At 40.6% G+C, this 21289-nt stretch overlaps 1 protein-coding gene across 1 annotated transcript in view; it reads left to right on the top strand.

The window, feature by feature from the left end:
- Positions 1-21289, top strand: part of stxbp5l (syntaxin binding protein 5L) — a gene marked incomplete at both ends in the record, with an annotated part of 138423 nt that overhangs the window by 72234 nt on the left and 44900 nt on the right. The window contains 3 exons of the mRNA XM_079231421.1: positions 1713-1794; positions 9119-9219; positions 14380-14514. Of these exons, the coding sequence (XP_079087547.1) occupies positions 1713-1794; positions 9119-9219; positions 14380-14514 (318 nt within the window). The remainder of the gene's footprint in view (positions 1-1712; positions 1795-9118; positions 9220-14379; positions 14515-21289) is intronic.

Genomic DNA, 21289 nt, shown 5'->3' with positions numbered 1-21289 from the left:
TACATTATGGCGAGTCACTGTGGGCACAAAGATGTATGTTTTTTTGCTCTCTTCAGTCCGAAACCCCAGTCAAGTCAATGGGACAATTTCTCGCCGTTTTTCGCACTTTTCGGGAAAATGGCTGGTCGAATCTCTTAGAAAAGTCATAGCTCACGATTCCCGATCGGGCCGCACGTTTTGATGTATTTTTTACGCATGTGCGGGCAACGCTGTGGGAGAAGATACGGTCCAAAGTTTGGCGGAATAAGAAGAATAATAATAATAATAAGCCCGAGCAATAATATGAAGTGCGCTTTGCTATAGGGGTCTATGACCCCTCTAGCTGAAGCCACACTTAATAATAAGCCCGAGCAATAATATGAAGTGCGCTTTGCTATAGGGGTCTATGACCCCTCTAGCTGAAGCCACACTTAATAATAAGTAATAATAATAAGCCCGAGCAATAATATGAAGTGCGCTTTGCTATAGGGGTCTATGACCCCTCTAGCTGAAGCCACACTTAATAAGTGCAATAACAAAATTGACTGCTTTTTAAATTCCCATCTATAGTGTTGATGTGTGCAGTATGTTTATTATGTATATTATTTATACCGTATATGGACAGACTTAAGCCCAGTTGCTCCATGACACCAATCACAAATAGCAAAAAGTTTTATTTTTCAACGGACACGCCTTCTGAGGGCTTCCAGGCTATACTCTTTTGATTTTCAGTAGCGAAGGGGAATTTTCGTTGGATAGCCCAACCAAGCTGGAGGGAAAATCTTGCACATACACGTCTTTTCTGATGTACTGTTTATACTGTATTGGTGTTATTTGTCGGTCTTGAATACGGTCTTGGTACTTTATCAACTGTACTTACTTGCCCCCGAGCAAACCTATTGAATTAGTGTTGTTTATGTTTTTGCTAAGTTTAATGACCCAGTTATTATTTTCGCATCCGTTCATTTTAGTTTAGCCTGGTATTAGAATAGCATCTGGTCTGTTACTACATGATTTGTTTAGCTGTTAACATTAATTGGCTTGTGAATACGCTCGTCTCACAGTTTATTACCTATAGCTAAAACCAACGCTGTGTTACAGCAGTGTTGCTGTTGTTTTGTATTGTGTTCCACTGAGAGTTGTTCCTAATATTACGTCAGAAATAAGATAGAAACACCTCTGTTGGTGTTGCTCCTCACCTGTGTTTGCACTCTTGTTACGCTACAAACTTGACTTCCCCGATGTGGAAGGACAGGAACTGAAGGGTGCGTGTCGACAATCATCACATGGAAGCTTTTTTAAATTCTGTCCAACTATTTGATGTTGTACCACCTGCCTACTTACATCAGGTCAGTTGCATAATCGTCCAACCGCAGTTGGAGCAGGTGCATCCTCATGAGACGGCCACAATAGTACATGAGATATTGTTTTGATAAGTCGATAAGATGATAACACAGAAGGACAAAGATTTAAACGCAAGAACTATAGTCGCTGAAAAGATATTGATATGCCCATCACCCATTGTCTGATTATTGCATTGTAGAAAAAGATGTATGGTCATGTGCTATTAATGTATCCATCACAGTGCATTGTGGATGTTGTCTTTTACACTTACAGTGTACACCACAATCACTAACACAGGAATACCGGTATGTACTGTTTTTGCCTCCCACTTTTGTGTGTGTGTGTTAAGCACACTTCTGTATACTTCCTTGACTTTGTGATGTCATCAGACTGGGAGGACCCGGGGTGGACTCTTACTGTCAGCACGAGAGCGGAGCAGCTGTCCTTCAACTACAGTTCCTCATCAATGAGGTAAGCCAAACTCCAGTCCAAGGCTTTCGTAGAGCTGTGAGTTTTAAAGCTGCTTTTGTCGAACTCTGAACTGTCAAAGCCACATGTTGTCAGCAACGTGTCAATCAAAACGTCTTCTCACTGCCCACCCTAATGTTTTTCTTTCTTCTTTAACAGCTTATTGGAAGTAACTATGTTACCCAATGCAAAAGTATGACTCTTTGACAAATTATTTTTTGTCCTTGTTTTATATATATATATATATATATATATATATATATATATATATATATATATATATATATATATATATATATATATATATTTACAATGCCACAATTGAATTGGAAAAAAAAAAAAGATTGAATTGAGATTGTTGCAATTATTTAACACTGTTAATGAGGGAATTTAACAGAAAATGGATACATAGCATATATCATCAGTAAATAAAAAAATGTGAGTGCTTGGCCAGAAATCAAGATTACTGAAAATAAAGATATCAGTTCACCCTTCATGTGTCTCTGGAAAAAATGAAATGGGGCTTATTTGGAGCACCTTTGGTCATGTTGTGATGGCAGAAATTATAGATTTTATTTCACACTGTCGTTATTGTTTCTGACTTTAGGTGGGTTTGTTTTCCAATTCATTGAATTGACTTGAATGGATTTCATTTCAATTCAAGTGTGCCTTCAATGTGTCAAACCTAATAGTTTGAGAAATTGAAAGGTTTTCTGAATTGCTTATTTAACAATCAATTTTCCAAGTGCTGATGTTACCACGCACAGCAGCTGGATTCTTGCCATGTCGAGCGAGAATCGGGGCTGGATCACATAACGCACGAAAATGCATCTTGACAGGCTTCAAGTAATGCGTTTATGTCCAGTGAGCCAGCGCACGAACCAATCTGCATCCTGCGATGAGCTACTGGCAGCTATACGGGCGAGGCTTTGGTGTGTGGGAAGAGACACAAAGAGGTGACTGCTGGTTCAAAACAACAAACAAGCATCGGTTATGTCACAACTGGAGAATATTTCTTCATTGACAAAAGAGCAAAAAACAGCACTGAAGGCTTGTCATCGTGGAAAAATGTGCATTGCTCTTCTCCCAACTCGCTTCGTTAGGAGTTTGATTGACAGATGGCTCATCCATCACCTGCCAAGTATTTTTTGAAAGTGCCTGCCCTTTACTGAGTGGCTTCTCAGATGGCTCTGTGTGACAAACCATCTGGCAGGTCAGCTTAGTACTGTCATTTCTGTTAAGAGAACAGCCGGAGCCGAACCACTATATAAGGACATTTATATTAAAGCATCATGACCATGTGATCACGACTTTCAGGACATGTTTTCCTCTCTGCCTTTAAAACCATTTTAACTCACTGCTTGTTCGTCTCCTGACAGACCAGTACTGAGTGGGTTGACACATGGCAGTGCTCTGCGTCAGTATTTTAGAACTTTACCAGCAGCTTTCTCACTGCCATATTTTGTTTAGGAACAAAATACTGTAGGTGTATTAGTAAAAAAAAGTGCCTTTTTTTTAAGTTAAAGAGCAGGATCACAAAGCTGTCTCTCTCTCTTTGTGTTTCTTGTTCTCGTCTCTCCTTCATGCTGTCGTAATCTACGCACTCTTCCTGCCTCTCAGCTTTTTTTCTCTTTCCACTCTATTTCTTTTCAAGCCCACTGGCTCTTTCAGCCCACTTCTCCATCACTCATTGGCCCCCTCATGATGTGTATGAGTTAAATGGAGGTGGATGGGGCTGAACAGGGGTGTGCATGTGCTGGTGTGTCAGGTATTGACTTTATATACATGTATGAGTACGTGTGTGGGTCTAAGTATATGTTTAAGCACCCACATGTTGAGTATCTTAACAGTGTGTATTTGATTGTACACAGCTTATTATAATGTATTACAATTATGTTTCGAATCATAGTCCGCATAAATCTGCATAGGGAGGAAGTCGGGGTAGACAGGACTTTCACCCAGGAGACTGTTTGTATCCGGTGTGATACCTCTCTAACCCCTCTGTTTTACAAACATGCATTAAACACGCCATACCTTTTGGAAAATGCTTTGTATAACGAATAACAATGTGAGAACAACAAGACTAATAGAGTCCTCAAAAATGAATGCCTTTGATGAAACGGAAAGACACCACGTGATGCAGGGCTATGCTGTCCATCAACCGAGAATGGAGAAAATGTCTGCGAGAGTCCTTCCCGAGTTATGTCATGGAGACGAGCCAAGCTGGAGCCTTCGTCGCGGTGGATTATGTCGGAGCACAAACCATGCGGGGCTCGGGCCAAAAGGGAGGAGCGGAAGTGTTACATTACACACGGGCTTGCAGTTGTGCTCTGCTGGAGAGGCGGTGCGTAATGCCCGGAGAGACGCCACGGGTTCATGGGGAGGAGGCTTGCAGACGTGACTTTTGTCGACACTTGCACACACACAGAGGAATGAGATGCTGGAGCGCAGACAGGCCTCTGCCTACATGAGGCGTTAAGAACAGCACTCGTGGAGTCATCGTAAATCAATTTTGTTCGGAAAAAATACAAATTGTTGGGAAAGCCTCTGAGTGTGTGACCGAGGAATTGCGCTGCTTTGATGACAGCTCCGGAGAGAAGTGCTCCTGCAGCCCCTCGTGGGCTGTAGGTTGAGTCATCTTTCCCCTGTTCCAGCTGAAGCTTCCATCGTTTGCAACTCCGGAACCACAAAGAAATGGCTTTCAAGGACAGCCTTAGTTTTTACTCAACCAAACCAAGTAGAGTTATTGCGAATGCAGTATAGATGTACAGTATTAGAAGACAGGGTATGCTCCATCAGTGTGTGGGGTCAAGTGTGTCTTATTTAATTGCATAGTTTGTAAAACACGTGTGTTAGATAGACTCAGTGTGTGTTTGGTATTTACACATTTATGCACTTTCATGTTTATTTTTGGACTTAATTGCTTGGGGTTCTGCATACAGTGTGTGTGTGTGTGTTTGTGTACATACACACTCCCCACTGCTTTCTCTTATATTAAAGAACAGACAATCACAGTGACTTCTGTAGCTCTTCTCATTGTTCCACAGTGACTAAAAGCAGTGCTGCATATGTCAATGCCCTCTCTTGGATTCGGTGTGTGGGTGGCCTCGCTAATGCTTGACTTGCAGATTCAGATGGGCCTCTTGACATTCGCTGAGGTGTAATGACATGTCCCTGTTAGATGTGTGAGCTCACTAGAGAGGCCACTTATTGCAGGTGCCTGAGGATAATGACTGTGTGCAGTGTGAGGATATGCATATTCTCTGAAGTCGCTCAGTTCAAAAGTTCTAGTTGTCGATCGTTTTATTATTCAATCATAATCTCATATCATGTCTCTCTCGTGCCATTTTGTGGGGAGATTTTTATTTTCTGTCACTGTGCTGTGTGGAGGGTATGAATAGGCTAATTCATGTGTTTGTTTACCTATTCTGAATTCATTATTTTGCTCGATGAATAATAGATCTAAAGAGCCTCAAGGGGGCGGCTGAGTGTTGGTGTCAGAGGAGGTCAGAGAGTAGAGGGGGTGGCGGTGGGAGGGAGACGGAAAAGGTGAGTAGGATTGTGGTGCAGTGTAGAGGGCTGGATTGAAACAAGGGTCCGCAGGAGCACTCTAAATATGTTTGTTTCTAAATTGGACAGCCTGATATTTAGTGTTCAATGGTTGTCTATAAAATATATATACAAATTGATTCTAGTTACAAAAAACTTGGTTGGTAGATTGTGGTTTTATGAGAGAGATATTACTGCTTTAACCCTGATACCCACTCATCCGAGACTGCAAAAAAAACACCTCTTCAGAACTGCTTTTAGTGTATGACTCTGTGCTCTTATTGTTTTATTTATTTTGTATCTGTTTTATTATTCTACTTGTTTTATTGCATAATTTTTAGGACATTGTAATGTTGTGTAAAGTGACTTGACTAAGAAAAGCTCTATATAAATTAAATGCATTATTATTATTATTATTATTATTATTATTATTATTATTATAGACTCACATTTTTGTCTTTTTCTTTTGGCGATAGGATTGGGAGCATTTCTGCTCTGTAAATTGCTCAATAAGACCCTTATTGTCAATGTTCCTAAAAACAATACATCCTCTGAATGTTCTATATTTCTAGTTTGTGGTTGTAACACTTCATGAGGATGTGATTATCCAAGAGGTCACAACAGGTCTTTTTGTACAGTAACATGGAGTTTAAAAAAATTGTCTCACTACAACTCTAAAAGGGGGTAAAAAATCGGCCTGAAAAAAAAACAATATTGCCATATTCACAGGGATCCCTTCACCTATCCGCTCAAGATATTTTGAATGAAAAAGGTTTTCGATGGATACCCATGAGGGTCATACATGCTCACTCTATGCTAATCCATACAAAGTATAAATGTGATATTTCCGCCTATTGTAAAATGGTGTATTCATATAATCCATACTAGGGTCCCTAAACCGTCTTGGAATTGCATAAATTGGGCACGACTTCAATCCGCCTAATTGCATACATGTGTGATGCTGTTAGTCCCCATAGTCGCGAGCTGACAGGATGTGGTAGGTACCTATGGATGTCTGAGGTCATCTTTCATATGATACCAATGTCTTCTCTCCTTGCTTCAAAAGTGAGCACGCTACAGCCTCTTACAGACAGTAATGTCAGAAATCCCCAGGAAGGGGTCAAAACAAAATATTTTCCAAACACTTCCCATCTGCTGCATTAATGAGGTACATGGCAACAAAGCCCCGCTTTGGGGATCTACTGTATATTTAATGAACAGTCAAACTAACCATTCCTCTGAACTGGTATGTTGATTTAATGGTTTAAGGTACAGGAAACTTTGTTTCCCGTTTCCCTCCAAAATTCTCGGAACAGAGACTGTGCAAATGTTCTCACTACTATAAAAAACTCAAAAGTTTTAAGATCCATTCTTATAAGTTGTTCAGTCTCATGTTGAGTGGTAACGATCTTCTAGTTAGACAGGACCAGCCAGGACAGACGGAACAGATTACAACACATCCAGGCAGCCAGACACTCGCCTCATTAACCTTTGACTTGACCTGAGATTGGAGAACTAAATTAGCTCACAGCAGCTGGTGAACCAACACAAAGTGTAGTTATCTCATTTTTATTGAATTAAAAATGAGACTACTAATCCTCTGTTTTTATACAGACACATAAACGCACCTAAAATAATCTTCTAGATGTTTTTGTTGTGTGTGCTTTTACCCACGCTGTGTTCTGTTAAGGCACTTGGTCGTCCCGGCTGCGTTGCCATCGAGACATCAAGATAATTATCCCATAATGGGGTTGTGGACCCGGCTATCACGCTGGCGACCTTTCCCGTTCTCTTTTCTCCCGGTCTGGTATGAATTTTCATTAGCGGCTGCTCCACCTCCTCTAACTCCTTCAGGTGACAGAAATAAACTCAATCCGCACAGGAAAGAATGTTCAAAATGATCCCTTGACTGTGAAATTAGATTACAATTTGAATTGTTCAAATTACCTGAGGATTCTGTTTTAGGATTGTTTAGGATAAGACTGTTTTAAACGAACCAGTGTGCAAATATAAAATAGTTTTATTCAAATCTAACATGAAAAAAAGAAAAGAAAAGAAACAATTATCAGGCATTTTCATTTCGTAATTTCCTTTAAGTGCCTGGTAATCATCAATACATCAGTCTTATTTGAAATGGCTAAAGAGAATCATATTCTTTTTTACATCGTTGGCGAGAGGGTCGTCAAACAAAATGCTTCCTACAATTCCTGTTGACTTAATTTCTGTAGATTATGTATCTTTATTTAATAAACAAGGTCTCATTGCTCACTTTGCAAATAGGCTTTAGTGAAGAAGCATCATTTAAGTGAGATGTGAGTCACAGGTGGTACTGAAAAGTGAAGGTCATTCATTTATATTTAGGACTTGGATGGGGGTTAAAGGAGGATTTAGTCACAAATTTACGAGACAATAATCCTTTCATTGCCTCAATGTAATAAATATTTTTCTCTCAAGAATGATTACATGTATGGCTAATTTGTGTCTTGTCTTTATGAAAGACAGTGGACAGTTCTAACATATGCCTCCACACACACACACATACAAAATGCCCAATTCATGATATGGTACCGTGTATCTCCAGTCGTTTTACTCCTAACTTTTTATTGACAGTATATTAACAAAAAGATTATTCAACAAATATTTTTTGCAATAGAGAGTGAGAGATTCAGGGAGTGGGGAGAACACATTCACCGCTATAGAAATCACTGGGAATAATGTTTTTATCCTCTCTTGCACTGCACAGTCTTTAATCCCACGATTAAGTTTGTAATCTAAAGCTTATTCTCCCTGGGCCCCAGTCTTTACAGCGGTGCCCTAGTAGGAAACCCACACTGGGAATTTTACTGGAATTACAATCCTCAGAACTAGGAAACCGGCTGACATCTTTTGCAAAATGAGTTCTCTCTCACAGTTTTTTGGTGATTCTCTGTGATCTTGCACTGAACCAAGACAGCCATCCATCTTTTATCTATAATCGCTTATCAGAGAGGGCTGGAGCAGATCACAGCTTATATTGCGAGAACGCCCGGAACACCCTGGACAGGTCGCCTGACTATCTCAGAGCTGACACACAGACATCACCCTTCATGCTCACGACAGTCACACATGCATGTCATCAGTTAACCTGAGCTGCATGTCTTTGGAAGCCGGAGGACCCGGAGCAAACGTGCGCTAACGCGCTGAGATGCTAACGCCACACAGAAGGGTCGGTCGGAGGGTTCGGGTCTGGGTTCCTTTTGCTGTGAGGTGACAGTGCTACGCTAACCACTACCGCACCGTGCCGAAACAGTCAGAGTACACAACTTTATTGCCCAAGATGCTGAAGAAGCAAACGCACCACCTCAGTTATCTGAACGGACCATGTCGTGCAGTCACAGGATGTTTAGGGGAATCCTGGGAAGCAACTCTAAATTTTTATCACCTGTTATTTATTTTTGTCCTCTTACTGTTTATTTGCTGTTGTTTATTGGTCTCTGCACTCATATGTTCTATAATAACAAGAATAGATTCTCGGTTAGCTGTCATGAGGCATTCTGGGAAATCTATTTTTTGAGAAATCTATTCTTCTTGTCATTGTGCCCAAATGCACCTTTGTGTAACAAGTAGATTGGTTGGATCTTCTTTTGTGTGTTACAGCTACAATCTTGTGCTTCCAGTCTAATCAACCAGGACTACAGACATTGGGTCGATAAAAAAGAAAAGAAAGAAGGGACGGTGTCCTCTGTCTCCACTAATTATTCATTACTGATATTTTTCTCTTCTTTTTTTTTACCTTCAGGGGGCGCTGGTCACAGCCTGTGCAGATGACACACTTCACTTGTGGAATCTCCGTCAGAGGCGACCGGCTGTCCTCCATTCACTTAAATTCAATAGAGAGAGGTAAGCATTATTTCCACTCGACAAAACAAACACACACACACACACACACACACACACACACCCTCAAACACAAACTCCACACCTTGCTCCAGTGAAAGCTTACTAACCCTACTCATGCCACACCCCAAACCAGCCAGCATATACCGGCTGCCAAACCATCTCTCAGCTGCAGCATCGGCATCAGTCAGAGCTTTTCCACCAGGAAGACACATTTAATCAGTTCAGCCTGGAAGACAGTGCAGCAGTGAGTGTTGACAGGACAAGGCCAGCTCCTCTGTCCTGCCTCTGATCCTTTTTCACGCTGTCCGACAAACCTGAGAAGGATCCGCTGGCTTGAAGCTCTCTCTTCTGTCTCAGCTGGCGACCCCTTCTGCCTTGAGAGCCACCCCCATTAACACCACCGCAGACTGTGAGAGCTGACTTCCCAGTGGTTATTAAGCAGCTGAATCCATCTTCTTTGACATGTTGCCAGCCACCAAAATCCTCAAGACACATAAGGCAGTTTTCACATGGCTAGAAACTGGCATCAACAGCTGGTGGTATATTTTAAAGGGATAGTCCGGGTGTTTTGAAGTCGAGTTGTATGAGATACTCATCCACATGTAGTCTTACAACAGATGGCCTTCAGCGCGACTCCAGTTTGGAGACGCAGATAGGAGTACAGGCACGCTGGCAAAGCTCTGTAAAGTCCACCATTAATGGCAAATACAGGCTTCTGGATACTGATGCTTGGTTATGGAAACATCTTTCTTCCTTGTGAAAACCTTCTGGACGTACACAGAAGTGACTCAGCTGACAAAATAAATATTCTCAATGTCCTGCCTGAGCATTCTCAGAAACAGGTTGATCAATCTGGGGGTGGCCACTGCAGTTGTTTACCTATACAGAGCACACAAGCACTATTTGTGTCCACAGGGCATAATAGCAAGCTATTGGTGTGTGGTAAAACGAGCACTACTGTGTCATGGCAGGGGTTGTGATTGTTCAAGTTTCAAAGTCTTTGTAAACGGATTGAAAACCTTTTGCATTGTGTCTGCCTTGGTTCTAAAAAGGGCTCTTTAACGTTGCCATAAACCATCACATGGTCAACATAGGAAGACGTTGTTTATAACATTAAGGCCAGTTGGCTGGTGTTCAAGAGGTCAACGGCTGAATGTGTACATTTCAGTGCAAATTGGTGTGTAGCAAAGTCTTCTTGAAAGAAATAAGGCTTACATGCTATGTTCCTGTTATGTTTTAGAATTCATTTGAGAGATAATGTGGCATCGTTCACCTCAGTATGTGTGAATATTTAGTGAATATACATTTCATAACAGCAAACAAGAGATTACACACAAAGCAAAAAACAAATACATTGTATTAATTGAGCAGTAAGATTAAAATATTTGACGATGTTAAACAAGAGGTTTTTCCAATATTTCTCTTCCTATACTTTGTGATTTAAAAAAAAAAACTTCTTATTTGGATTACATTTATATCGCAGATAAAAAAGTAGGATAATTTCTGATTTTATTTTCTGTCTCAGTTCATACTTTTTGTCTTTCTGCAAGGGGGAACAGCAACTAAAAGTTGATTTTTACCGTGTACTGCCTGAGTCATAGGCAAGGACATTTAATGAATATGGCTGCATTCCCACTGAATGGGATGGAACATAATGTGCCTTCAAAAAGCAAATGAGGTGTAGTAAGTAAGAGTAAGACAGTGCATCGTAGGCGTACAAGAAAATTAGGTTTGGTAATTTTCCGAAGGCAGCAATAAAAAATGCTGCTGTTTGACTAAGAACACTGAGCCCGTCTGGCATATTTTAGATTTTATTATGTTTTCTTCATTCTTCTTGTTGATGCAAATGCATGCAAAAGGGTCACGGCATTAATTCAAGTGTTACTTTTGACGAGTACATGCGATCGCCAACGCAACCTGATTGTAATTACAAGTCAAGGGCAGCTGAGTCACAGGGCATCATTTCTCTCTACTGAAACTTTCCATCAGAGCAAAAAGCTTTCTCTCAACAAAAAATATCAATTCTATAAAAAGATCACAAACCCGACCAAGGCCGCTTTCATAATGCAACAGAGCTTTAGAGGATAATGGGCCGGAGGAGATTTTTTAAATCCATGTCTGCAAGTTGTTAGAGAGAGAACTTTTTGCCTCTGCGTCTCAGGGTTCAAGTCATTAGCTGTATGTCTAAGAACTTTCGACCTTCTTTAGGAATTCATGTCAAACCTCGTTCAGATTTTAATGACTTTTAAACTGAGGAATCGTGTAGTTTAAAACCCTAAATGTAAAAGGTGTGCCTTTTCATGATCATATATATGCATCCCTTTTGCTACTGCACTAATCCTTTGTGAAATCATCACAAACCAGTCCCTTTAAAACTGTCCAATTCAGATAGTCCACAGATTGTTTATCTTGCATTCATAGCCGCTGGACCGTTCGTGTGATGCACATGCCCACACACAAGCGCGGAGGTAAAGGTTAGGAATATTGTTTTGTACCAGATGTGTTGAAAAGCTGTTTCTACCTGTCTTGTGATGCAAGCAGAACCACTTGCTCTCGGTGGCAGAGCAGTGACTCATGCTCCAAGTTTAAAGGAGAAAAAGGGCATCATGAGTCATCCGTCAGAGGCCGGGCAGTGACTTGCCATTTAGCTCCGTCTCTCCAGACTGAATCCCTGACAATTAGCACCCTAACACCCCGAATAATCCCCCAAGAATAACTTCTTAATCACTGGAAATGGTGTAAAGAATTGTTTTGTGATAACTGTCAGACTGTCATGCTGTTGTCACAAAGAATTTGAAGAATCTCAGTCCAAACAAAACACACACTACAATACATGACACATTGGACACTTGCTGTAGTTATTTTTGCATAATACAAAGAGGCATTTGAGCTAATGTAAGCGTCTGTGTGTTTGAGCTGTCTAACATCAATTCCTTGAACCATTGTGTCGTGTCTCCTGCAGAGGAAATGACGAGGCCAGTTCCCAAGATGATGTCACCAATTAAATTAATCTCTATATCTTTTTAATTCATTAAAGCTATTTGCTCTTGGTCTTGCAGTGGCCGCTTGGCTGGGAGCCAACCCCACGTCTGCTCCTGACCTGTCCTCTTTGATTGATAATTATCAGACCCATTGATGGGGCCTGGTCCGACTGTATGGAATAACAACTGTGGCCTTTGGCCATCTACAGTTTGACTTCTGGATCTGTATTTATTACTGCTTACCTCCTTCACCTTTCCGTCATCTTCTAATCCTTTCTTTCACTGAAGTTTTCCCTTAAAGCCATATCTTTTATTGAATCCTTCCTGTGACATTTTATGTAAACGGTGAGCTCATAACGGAGGTAATCAGTGCTAAGAGGCTTCTCTACAGAGGCCCCATTTGTTTTCACAAAGAAAACATTATGACTCATCGGGTTACTGCAGATATGCTTTTGAAGTACGGCAATTTAGATGAAAAACTATCAACATTTTTCCACAGTGATAGAATATTTGCACAGTTGGATGTTCACTGTGCCGAATAAAAGCATGTTTGTGAAGAGGTTTAGATCTCGTCTGTTGCTTTCTGTGTATTAGACCTACTAACCCTAAAAGATCTGTCACTTCCTCAAACAAAGAAATATGTAAATGTTGGTGTGCTAAGACTTAATGCATGTTGTAAAAGGAAGAGGACTGTGAAAATCCTCCGTCACCCCCCTGCCAGTTTGAATATTGTCATCTCCCCAAGCCCCTAAAATCCTTATTGAATTGTCTGCCATCTCATTTGTCTTCTATCTAATAATCCTGCCGCTTGCTGGGTGGGTGAATGTGGGGCTAGAGCCCAATGACCCCTCCCCTTCTTCAGGGTAATCAGTAATGACAGGAGGGACTTGGTGTGTGCTGATCTTTCTTCCCCGGTTAAGGTGATTATGAAGATGTAGGTGACTAATGTCAGTGCAATAATGGTTTAAGCAGCCTCACATCTTGATTATTATACATATGCCACATGTATATCTGATTCACTTATAGCAATATGGGTTTATAAAAGGCCTGAAAAATGTGAAAAGGTTTTCGAAAGGTTTTTTCCAATCATCAATCAACAGACATGTAATCACTCCGGTATGGGCGTAGAAGGCTGAGATGGACATTATATACCCCACCATAGTTTTGTCAAGAACATATATCCTGCATTTAAACCAGAGCAGAGGCAATCATGGATTTATTGTGTTAACACTGCGGGTCTAATGGTCGCCCGTTTGTTGGCAGTGCACAGAAAGCCAGTACACAAACACTGTAGTGATGGGTGTAAAAGTAAGAAAATAAACTTGGAGCACAACAATCTTGGCTCGTGGTTAAGTGCTGGAGTAAATGCAGCTAATTCAGAATGCTGCTTTCCTACAGCTCACTGGCTCCCTGTTGCGGCTCGCATCCACTTCAAGACTCTGGTGTACAAAATGCTGGTTTACAAGTGCTCTTTAAATAGCTATTTATATTGAGTTAGAGGGTAAACCTTCTCTCACAAAGTGGCACTATAAACACTATAAAGTGTGGGAGGAGCGAATGTAGGTGAAATAAGGTGAGAATAACTGTACGTAAGGCTCTGCGTTGTGGAGGAAAATAGATTTTCACTTTCCTGCTGAGTGAAAACCTTTACCTTGATTAAGAAGTCAGGCCATGACTTCTGTGAATGAGTCAGGGTACCACTTCTCTGAAGAAGGGCAGTTATTACCATTGAACAGTGGCTCAGGAAGTCTGCCAGTAGACAACAACGTGGTTAGAATACAGTTATAATCACTTTGTCGTCCAATAATTGTTTTTTGCCTATATTTTAGAATTAATCAATTCATTTTGAATCTGAACAGGTGTTTGTCAGTTATTAGTTCACTGCAACATATTGCACACAAGTATGTACTGTTTACATAACTAAAGCTTGAACCTAATTATCCTAATCCTTATAATTAGCAGCTTGAAAGCACCTGGTTTGAATGACAGCAGAATGTGAACGTCAAGAGGTGTAAATCAATGTGCTTATGTGCAAAATACTTGTTTAATTATGCCACACGGAAACACTCAGCTCAAATAATCCTTCCAATCCTTGAAACAAACTGAATTTCTGACCCCTTTGTGACTCTTTATATTCTAATACTCAGTCTCTCTCCCTCTTTTGTTTCTCGTTCTCCAGGATCACGTTTTGCCACCTTCCCTTTCAGAGCAAATGGCTGTATGTGGGGACGGAGCGTGGAAACACACACATCGTCAACATCGAGTCCTTTGTTTTGTCCGGATACGTCATCATGTGGAACAAGGCCATAGAACTGTGAGTTGACCATGATCCAAAATGCTGGATTTGACAGCAACAATGCTGATCAGTTATTAATGACAGCGATGATGTTTTAATGTGACCAATGTTACGATGCTAATGGTGTGAATGACAGTTTCCCCTAAAATAAGATGGGAAGAAAACATCTGTCAACAGGGCTGACATAACTTTCTTTTACAAGCAGTTTCAGATCTCTTTGAAAGCTGAACTCTGGTCAAACTCATTTCATGGCTCAAATCTTAAATGTGAACAGTTCAAACATGTTTCATCACAGACAGTGAAAGTGTAAATGCCGCTTTACCCCGCTGACGCCTTTGGTTTATCGACAGGTTCGTGAATTATCTAGTCACACAAGGTTAATTTGTTGCCATGCTTTCTTAATTAAAAAAAGGTGGGTTTTACTCTGAATTTTATTTTTTTATGAAGCTATTTAGAAAGGGAACAGTAATGGCTTGTGTCATAGCTGTTGCTTTCGGTGAATATGTGTGGATTGTATTTTTGATCGTTGTTCAGCCACATTTAACTAAACAAACTGACCTTGCTAGATGTTCGATGTGTTTGATATTTCACATAATATCTATAAAAATGAAACAAAAAAGATAAGATTTCAGTTTCAGATATCAGTTTTCCCATAACTTTGAGAAAACACATTTCGAACAACTGAAGACTGAATGAGTTGTTAAGATATATACATTTCATAGTACGCCATAAAACGACTGACATTTTAATTTTGCGGAAACAGCCTTTTTCCTTCCATTGTGTTCCCAGACGCCAGATGATGTCAGTCAACAGAAGCCTTTATTCATTTGTTGACATGCACTTTTGTTTGTTGCAAGTTCTGACTGTGTGGCTGAAATATGGTGCGGATTAACAGCTTCAAGTGCCATAAAGAACACAAATGGCACTCGGTTGCATTGCATGCCCGTTTGTTTCTGTTGGTTTCACCCACCTACGCAGTGTCCTTCTGGTGTTACTCTGACAAGTCCCCTGCTGCAGTGTCAGTCACAAGTCACTCTCATACCAAGCCATCGCGTTGCCTTCTGACAGACCAAACCACAGCGAGCAGTCATAACACTGGTGTGTGCGTGTGGGAGGTCTGTCTGCCAATCATGGCTCAAGTCACGGAAGCTGAGGCAGTGGATGGGAAAAGGATATTTGGTTTGCTTATTCCTCACCACGGAGTGAACCGAGGACTTTTGCACATCACATAAAATAACCTTCTTCCATCTGTGAAGGTTCTCATTTTTTCAATATATTTGTTATATTTGTTAATAATACTCAATGAATTACTTGATGAACATGTAATATGTTACTGCAAAAGAATCACAATACAGTGAAATGGTATCCTACAGTAGTGTGTCCCCTTAAAGGAAGATAAGGTAAAAGATAAAATCCTATTTCATATTCATGAAACGTAACATTAAACTTAATTGGAAAAGAGCCAGTGCACTATATCATACAGCGAAGGCCTTTACTTTGATGGGTGAAGACACGGTTTAAACGTTCATCTGGTAGCTAAATTGATCCCACGATGAGATGCGTTACAATCTGCCTGATTCACGTGACAATGGTTGATCAAACGCATCGTACATTAGTTTCCTGGAAATGAACAGATCTAGTGTCCAGAATCACTTCCTGTATGTAGCACGCTATATTTAACTTCTGCCATTCTATTTAAATATACCAATTCTGTGGGACATTTTTGCATTGTATTGTGGAACCAGAATCCCCCCTTTCCACGATGGAAAAAAATAGTGTCTGGCATATACACGGCTAATAATCTGCTGATATTGAAGTTAGTTTAACGAGTGCTTATCCGGAGCAAGCATATTGCTTGGCTCCCGGAAAATGCTCACAGCGCTGTCAGGTGCTGCTCAGAATGCGTTCAACCGATTGCTTGGCTCCTGGTCCCGCTGCTACACAGAACGTTGTTGGTTTGTTTATTCAAAGTTTATTCATTTTGAACTTGTCGCGGGTCCAAATTGCACCACATTCAACAAAGCACCCCACGGGGTCACACCCGACAAGTGTGAAGTACATCAGACGAGTGGTTCTCGAGATATGCAAATAGCACGCAGACAGACAGAGAGTCCTTGTTTTAGTCTCCCATTTGTAATCACAGTCATATGGTTTTACACAGGCAGATAGTACATCCAATCAGAAGGTAGAGCAGGCTGTCCTTTAATTACAAGGTTAGTGGTTTGATCCCTGGCTACTCCTGTCCATATCTCTAAGTGTCCTTAAGCAAGACACTAATCCCTGAGTTGCTCCCAAGTGCCTTGCATGGTGGGTCAGCCAGCATCGGTGTATGACTGTGTGTGTGAAATGGTGAAAGCCCTTTTACCAGTCAGAGAGGAAATGCAGTCCATTTACCATCAATTTACCTTTTTATTTTTTACTACCTTCACTAACCAATTTCCTAGAGGAAACCATGGAGTTTGCACGCGGTTCCTGTCTGTCTTTGCACAGCAAGAGTCGAGTGAGGCTTGGTCTTTTTTCTTTTTTTTTTTTTCTTGTAAAGCATTCATCAACTGTGTCCACAGGCCTGAGCAGGTGTGTTACTTAACAGAATTTAGATAATTTGAAACCTGCAGATATTCAGTAGATATAAATATCTTGTAGCCAATGAGCCCCCCGAAAAAAAACACAATGGAGAGTGGAAAACTACTCCTTGAGCCCTTACATGGTGCATCCAATTTAATCTGAATATTTACTTACATTTTGGAACTTGGATCTTTACTGTCGGACGGTTGGCTAATCTAACTAGCTGCTGATGAAACAGATGAGGTGCCGGCATCGCCAGGACTAAACGACTTAAGTTTGTAGGACTGTGTTCGTATAGTCATACAATGTGCAGAAATGTCAGGCAACAGAATATATAACACTTTTTAGATTCAGCATCATCACATATTAGGTAAAGATTGCATGCACACAGTGCTGTGCTGTTCTCACTAAAGTGTGTAGAGCACACAACCCTCTCAACAATAGGTTTCTCCACACTCTGTATTATGTTCTGGTGGAGCATACGCTGTAATATATTCTCTATTTTCTAACCGTCAGCGCTCTGCACCTTTTCTGAAGTGAAGTTCATTGAAAGTTGAAGGAGAGAATGAATATTCTCTCATCAACAAAGAGCGACCGGGGAGCTTCGTAGTTTGGCTGGGGAGTTTTTCCACGAAACATGAATAGGGATGAGGGGGGACTTTTCCGTGCTTCCTGCAGTGGAACGTTGCGTGAACAAAGGAGAACTCATACACTCTTTCTACTGTGTACAAACATCGCAGTGTGAGTCACACAGTATTCGTTGTGTGTTTACACATGTGTGCATTTGTGCTCCTCTCAGTGTTTGTTTGTGTGACAGCCATTCACAGATGCATTCATTTAATACGGACCAAAGTACGCTCTCTTGAAAATAATCTGTTATAGCAACAATTCAACTGGGACCACTGTGCCCAAACAGGATGGCCGGGCTCTTATTGAAATTCAAATGGGTTCTTGTAACATATTTAATGCACAATTTCATCTTCAGGAAATTCATTCCAAAATGAGATGCAAGGAGAAGTGGGAAAACACGGCAGCATGTTGCTCACTCTGCTTCAGTTCATAGATCCCTGTGATGAGCAGAATTCTGTTCACGCCTGGCATCAAGTCAGCCCTAATCAACATTGGCATATTTGGCTATTTCTATTATTGAGATTGTAAAATAAGCAATGAGCTTTTCAGCATCCGTCTGGTTTCACTTTTTTTTGTCTTAAAATGCAAGGACATGCTCCAGAAATACTTGGGAGCAGAAACGTACGGCAACAGCAACCCTGTCTCCTAAAATATTCCACTAACTTGCAAATAAGTTAGGAAAGAAATCTAATGCTGCCTGGTTTTACACCTTGTTCGTGCTCAAGATTCACAAAGGGCACTGTCTCCATGTTGAAATACCTGTGGAGACAAAGTCATAAACCTCATTTCAGACCTAGCTCCAGTGTAACCTGGATTCTCATTGATCTCAAGGGCATTTTTTGGATCCCTCCATTTCATTTGGAGAATGTTAACCAGTGCCTGTAAGTGTGTTCTGGGGGCATTCAGGGTCCGTGAGGAGGCAGCGGTAATAACCTTGTTAGTATTCTATTAGTTAATATTATGTTTCCATCGCACATCAGGGAGAGGAAAGAATCATTGTTGTGATCTGTTGAGTCCGACAAAGGAGGGAATGAAACTCTCCTTTAAAAAAGGATATATTTTGCTACCGATTCGGTCTGGAAAAGGGTGAATGGAAAGGAGAACCACATCTTATGCTCTGTAGTGGTGCATTGTTGGCTGTTGTGCCAAAGGAAAACATGAATACAAAGTTATCTTTTAGGATCACACACAAAATAGAAACTAACACTGTGAAGTTCTTGCAACATAGGTCAACTTGAGAGAAACATGTTCAAAGGAAAAATATAAGCTTGTTAAGGGAAGACTTTGAGCTGAATAGATGTTGAGGAATCTTTCGGAAGAGGCTTCTGCATGAGATAAAGTCCACTGGCTTGAAACCTAAATGTTACATATGAGTTAACGAGCTAAAACTCAACATATTATTGTCCAACAACTCTCTTAACATTTTGAAGAATTCATCAACTTTGTAAACGGAGACCGCATGATCAGAACATTAGCTCAACCAATGTACGGCAGCTAATACTAGTCCGTACAATATTTAAAAATATGTGCAACCCCAAATACCACAAGTTTAAGCAAGGTGGCTAAACATACAAAAAAAATGTGATTCTTAGCTTTCATCTCAGCAGATTTCTCCACAGAACACTGAAACTGTCTTCATGGAAACTTGATCATTTAGAATGTGCATAAGAAAACACGCTACATACAGTATACATATTGACAAATTCCAGCAACAACACATCTTAATTCAAGATGGAACACAAACTTTATTGACAAAGAAATACAGCTTTTTTCAACATGACATAGGATCGAGGACAATTTGTTGCATATTCACTACATTCACTACACAAAGCTCACTGCGTACCTCATGAAATATATAAAATGTGACATTTAAGTTGACCTCTGTGATGGTTTCATACATTGTAGCCATGTAGGAGACATGCACATGTGATTGTATGTGATTATTTGTGATTATATTCATACACTCAATTTACAATTCAACCCTGGCCTATCCTTCATGTCCTTACAGCTGAGTTGTTACTTCCTGCCCTGCACCCCTGCCTTTCATCTGTCGTGTTGATTATTTACTCTTTTCTAACGGTGTTGGGTTGCCATGGCTCCGCTGGTCCTGCTGGTGCTTACGGAGTCTTTGCATTGTATTCGTGATCTCAACAGCCTTGGGCGCCAATCTCTGGATGACATAGATAACAAGGTTCCGAAAACACATTCGCTGATTTGCTTTTTCCCCGTGCATCATATGAGCTGTAAAAGAATAGTGTTAATTCTCGTTTTTTTTCATTTATGCAGAGTTCATACACCTGTTAATCACCACAGGAGCCTCTTCTTTCCAGATCTTCTGAGCCACAACAGGCAGGATTGCTGAATATTTTGTGTTTTTTGGACACTGACTTTGAGATGATCTGGTAACACAACTAACTAACTAAAACCACAACACTTCACCAGCGCCACATTTTCATTTTGTTTGTTGCGTAGATACTTTTATGACAAAAAAAAAAGATCCCATCACAACCTCAAAAAGCAGACCATATTAATTGGAAAGCAACACTAAAGTAATACACAGCTTTATGCAAGTACATCATTTGAGTATTGCATCTCACAATGGTAATACAATCAGTGCATTATCAATTACTAATGTATGAAATGTAAGCATTATGTTCAGCGATATAGCCTCACAGGGTCTCAGAATATATTGCTGTACCCAGCTTTGGCAATTGCTCTACATTGATGTATTCATTATTTATTATTTTCTGAAAACATTTTAATTTGCTTTGTGAGCATTTCAAAGGCTGTCCTTGTCAACTGAAAGACAAACTTTATCCGGAGTCACTAAGTCAGTCGGTAACTCTCCCCGGCTCACATATTTTTCTTCACAGTGTGAAGGCTTTCTTCAACCAAAGGAAATGGCTTTCCGCACACAAAAGCAAGCCTTCGCACACACATCCCACTCTATCCGGCATTCAATAGCTGCTGTGAATGGTTCCTCTCGCGGCCCTCAATAACTTGTAAACTCAAAAGGAAGCTACTGTCAGTGCATCCGCATGTGTGCGTGTGGACTTGTTGATGTGCAACAAAAGGTCTGGGGTCAAAAGAGCATCATTTTATATCAGAAATTGTATCTCAGCTTAGTGTATTATTTGTTCTGCATGACTGGTGTAGGAAGATGAGCTCTTGGCGTTCACCTATTGTGGCACCTCAGGACAGGTTTTGTGTATTGCAGATGATTTCTTGATAACTTATTTCTACTTTAACTGCTGAATAGATTTGTGTGGAGAGCTTGCTGTGGTTTCATGTTTTTATCGCCTTGCAGCAGCAGGCATAACTAAAAGTGTCAGTCCCCCTTAACTTAAGCTTCCTCGATCCGCTCACATTTCAACCACTATGCTAACATATCATGATTGTATTAAATGATGATTGCAGCTGCCAAGGGGAGGTTTCCCTGGTGACCAAGTTGCTCGAAATTAAATACATTTCACTGCTGAAAATGTTGGTTTGGAGAACATCTCATCACTAAACCATGACCTCCCCTTCCTTTCTGGAAAACGGTGTAATTTCTTATGATCCCAACATTGACAGATGATGTCAATCAATCAGCAACATG

Source organism: Taurulus bubalis, assembly GCF_910589615.1.
Source record: "Taurulus bubalis genome assembly, chromosome: 15".
In the NCBI taxonomy this organism is placed as follows: Eukaryota; Metazoa; Chordata; class Actinopteri; order Perciformes; family Cottidae; genus Taurulus; species Taurulus bubalis.
The sequence above is the reverse complement of the archived record's forward strand: the minus strand, read 5'-3'. Positions and strand labels throughout refer to the sequence as shown.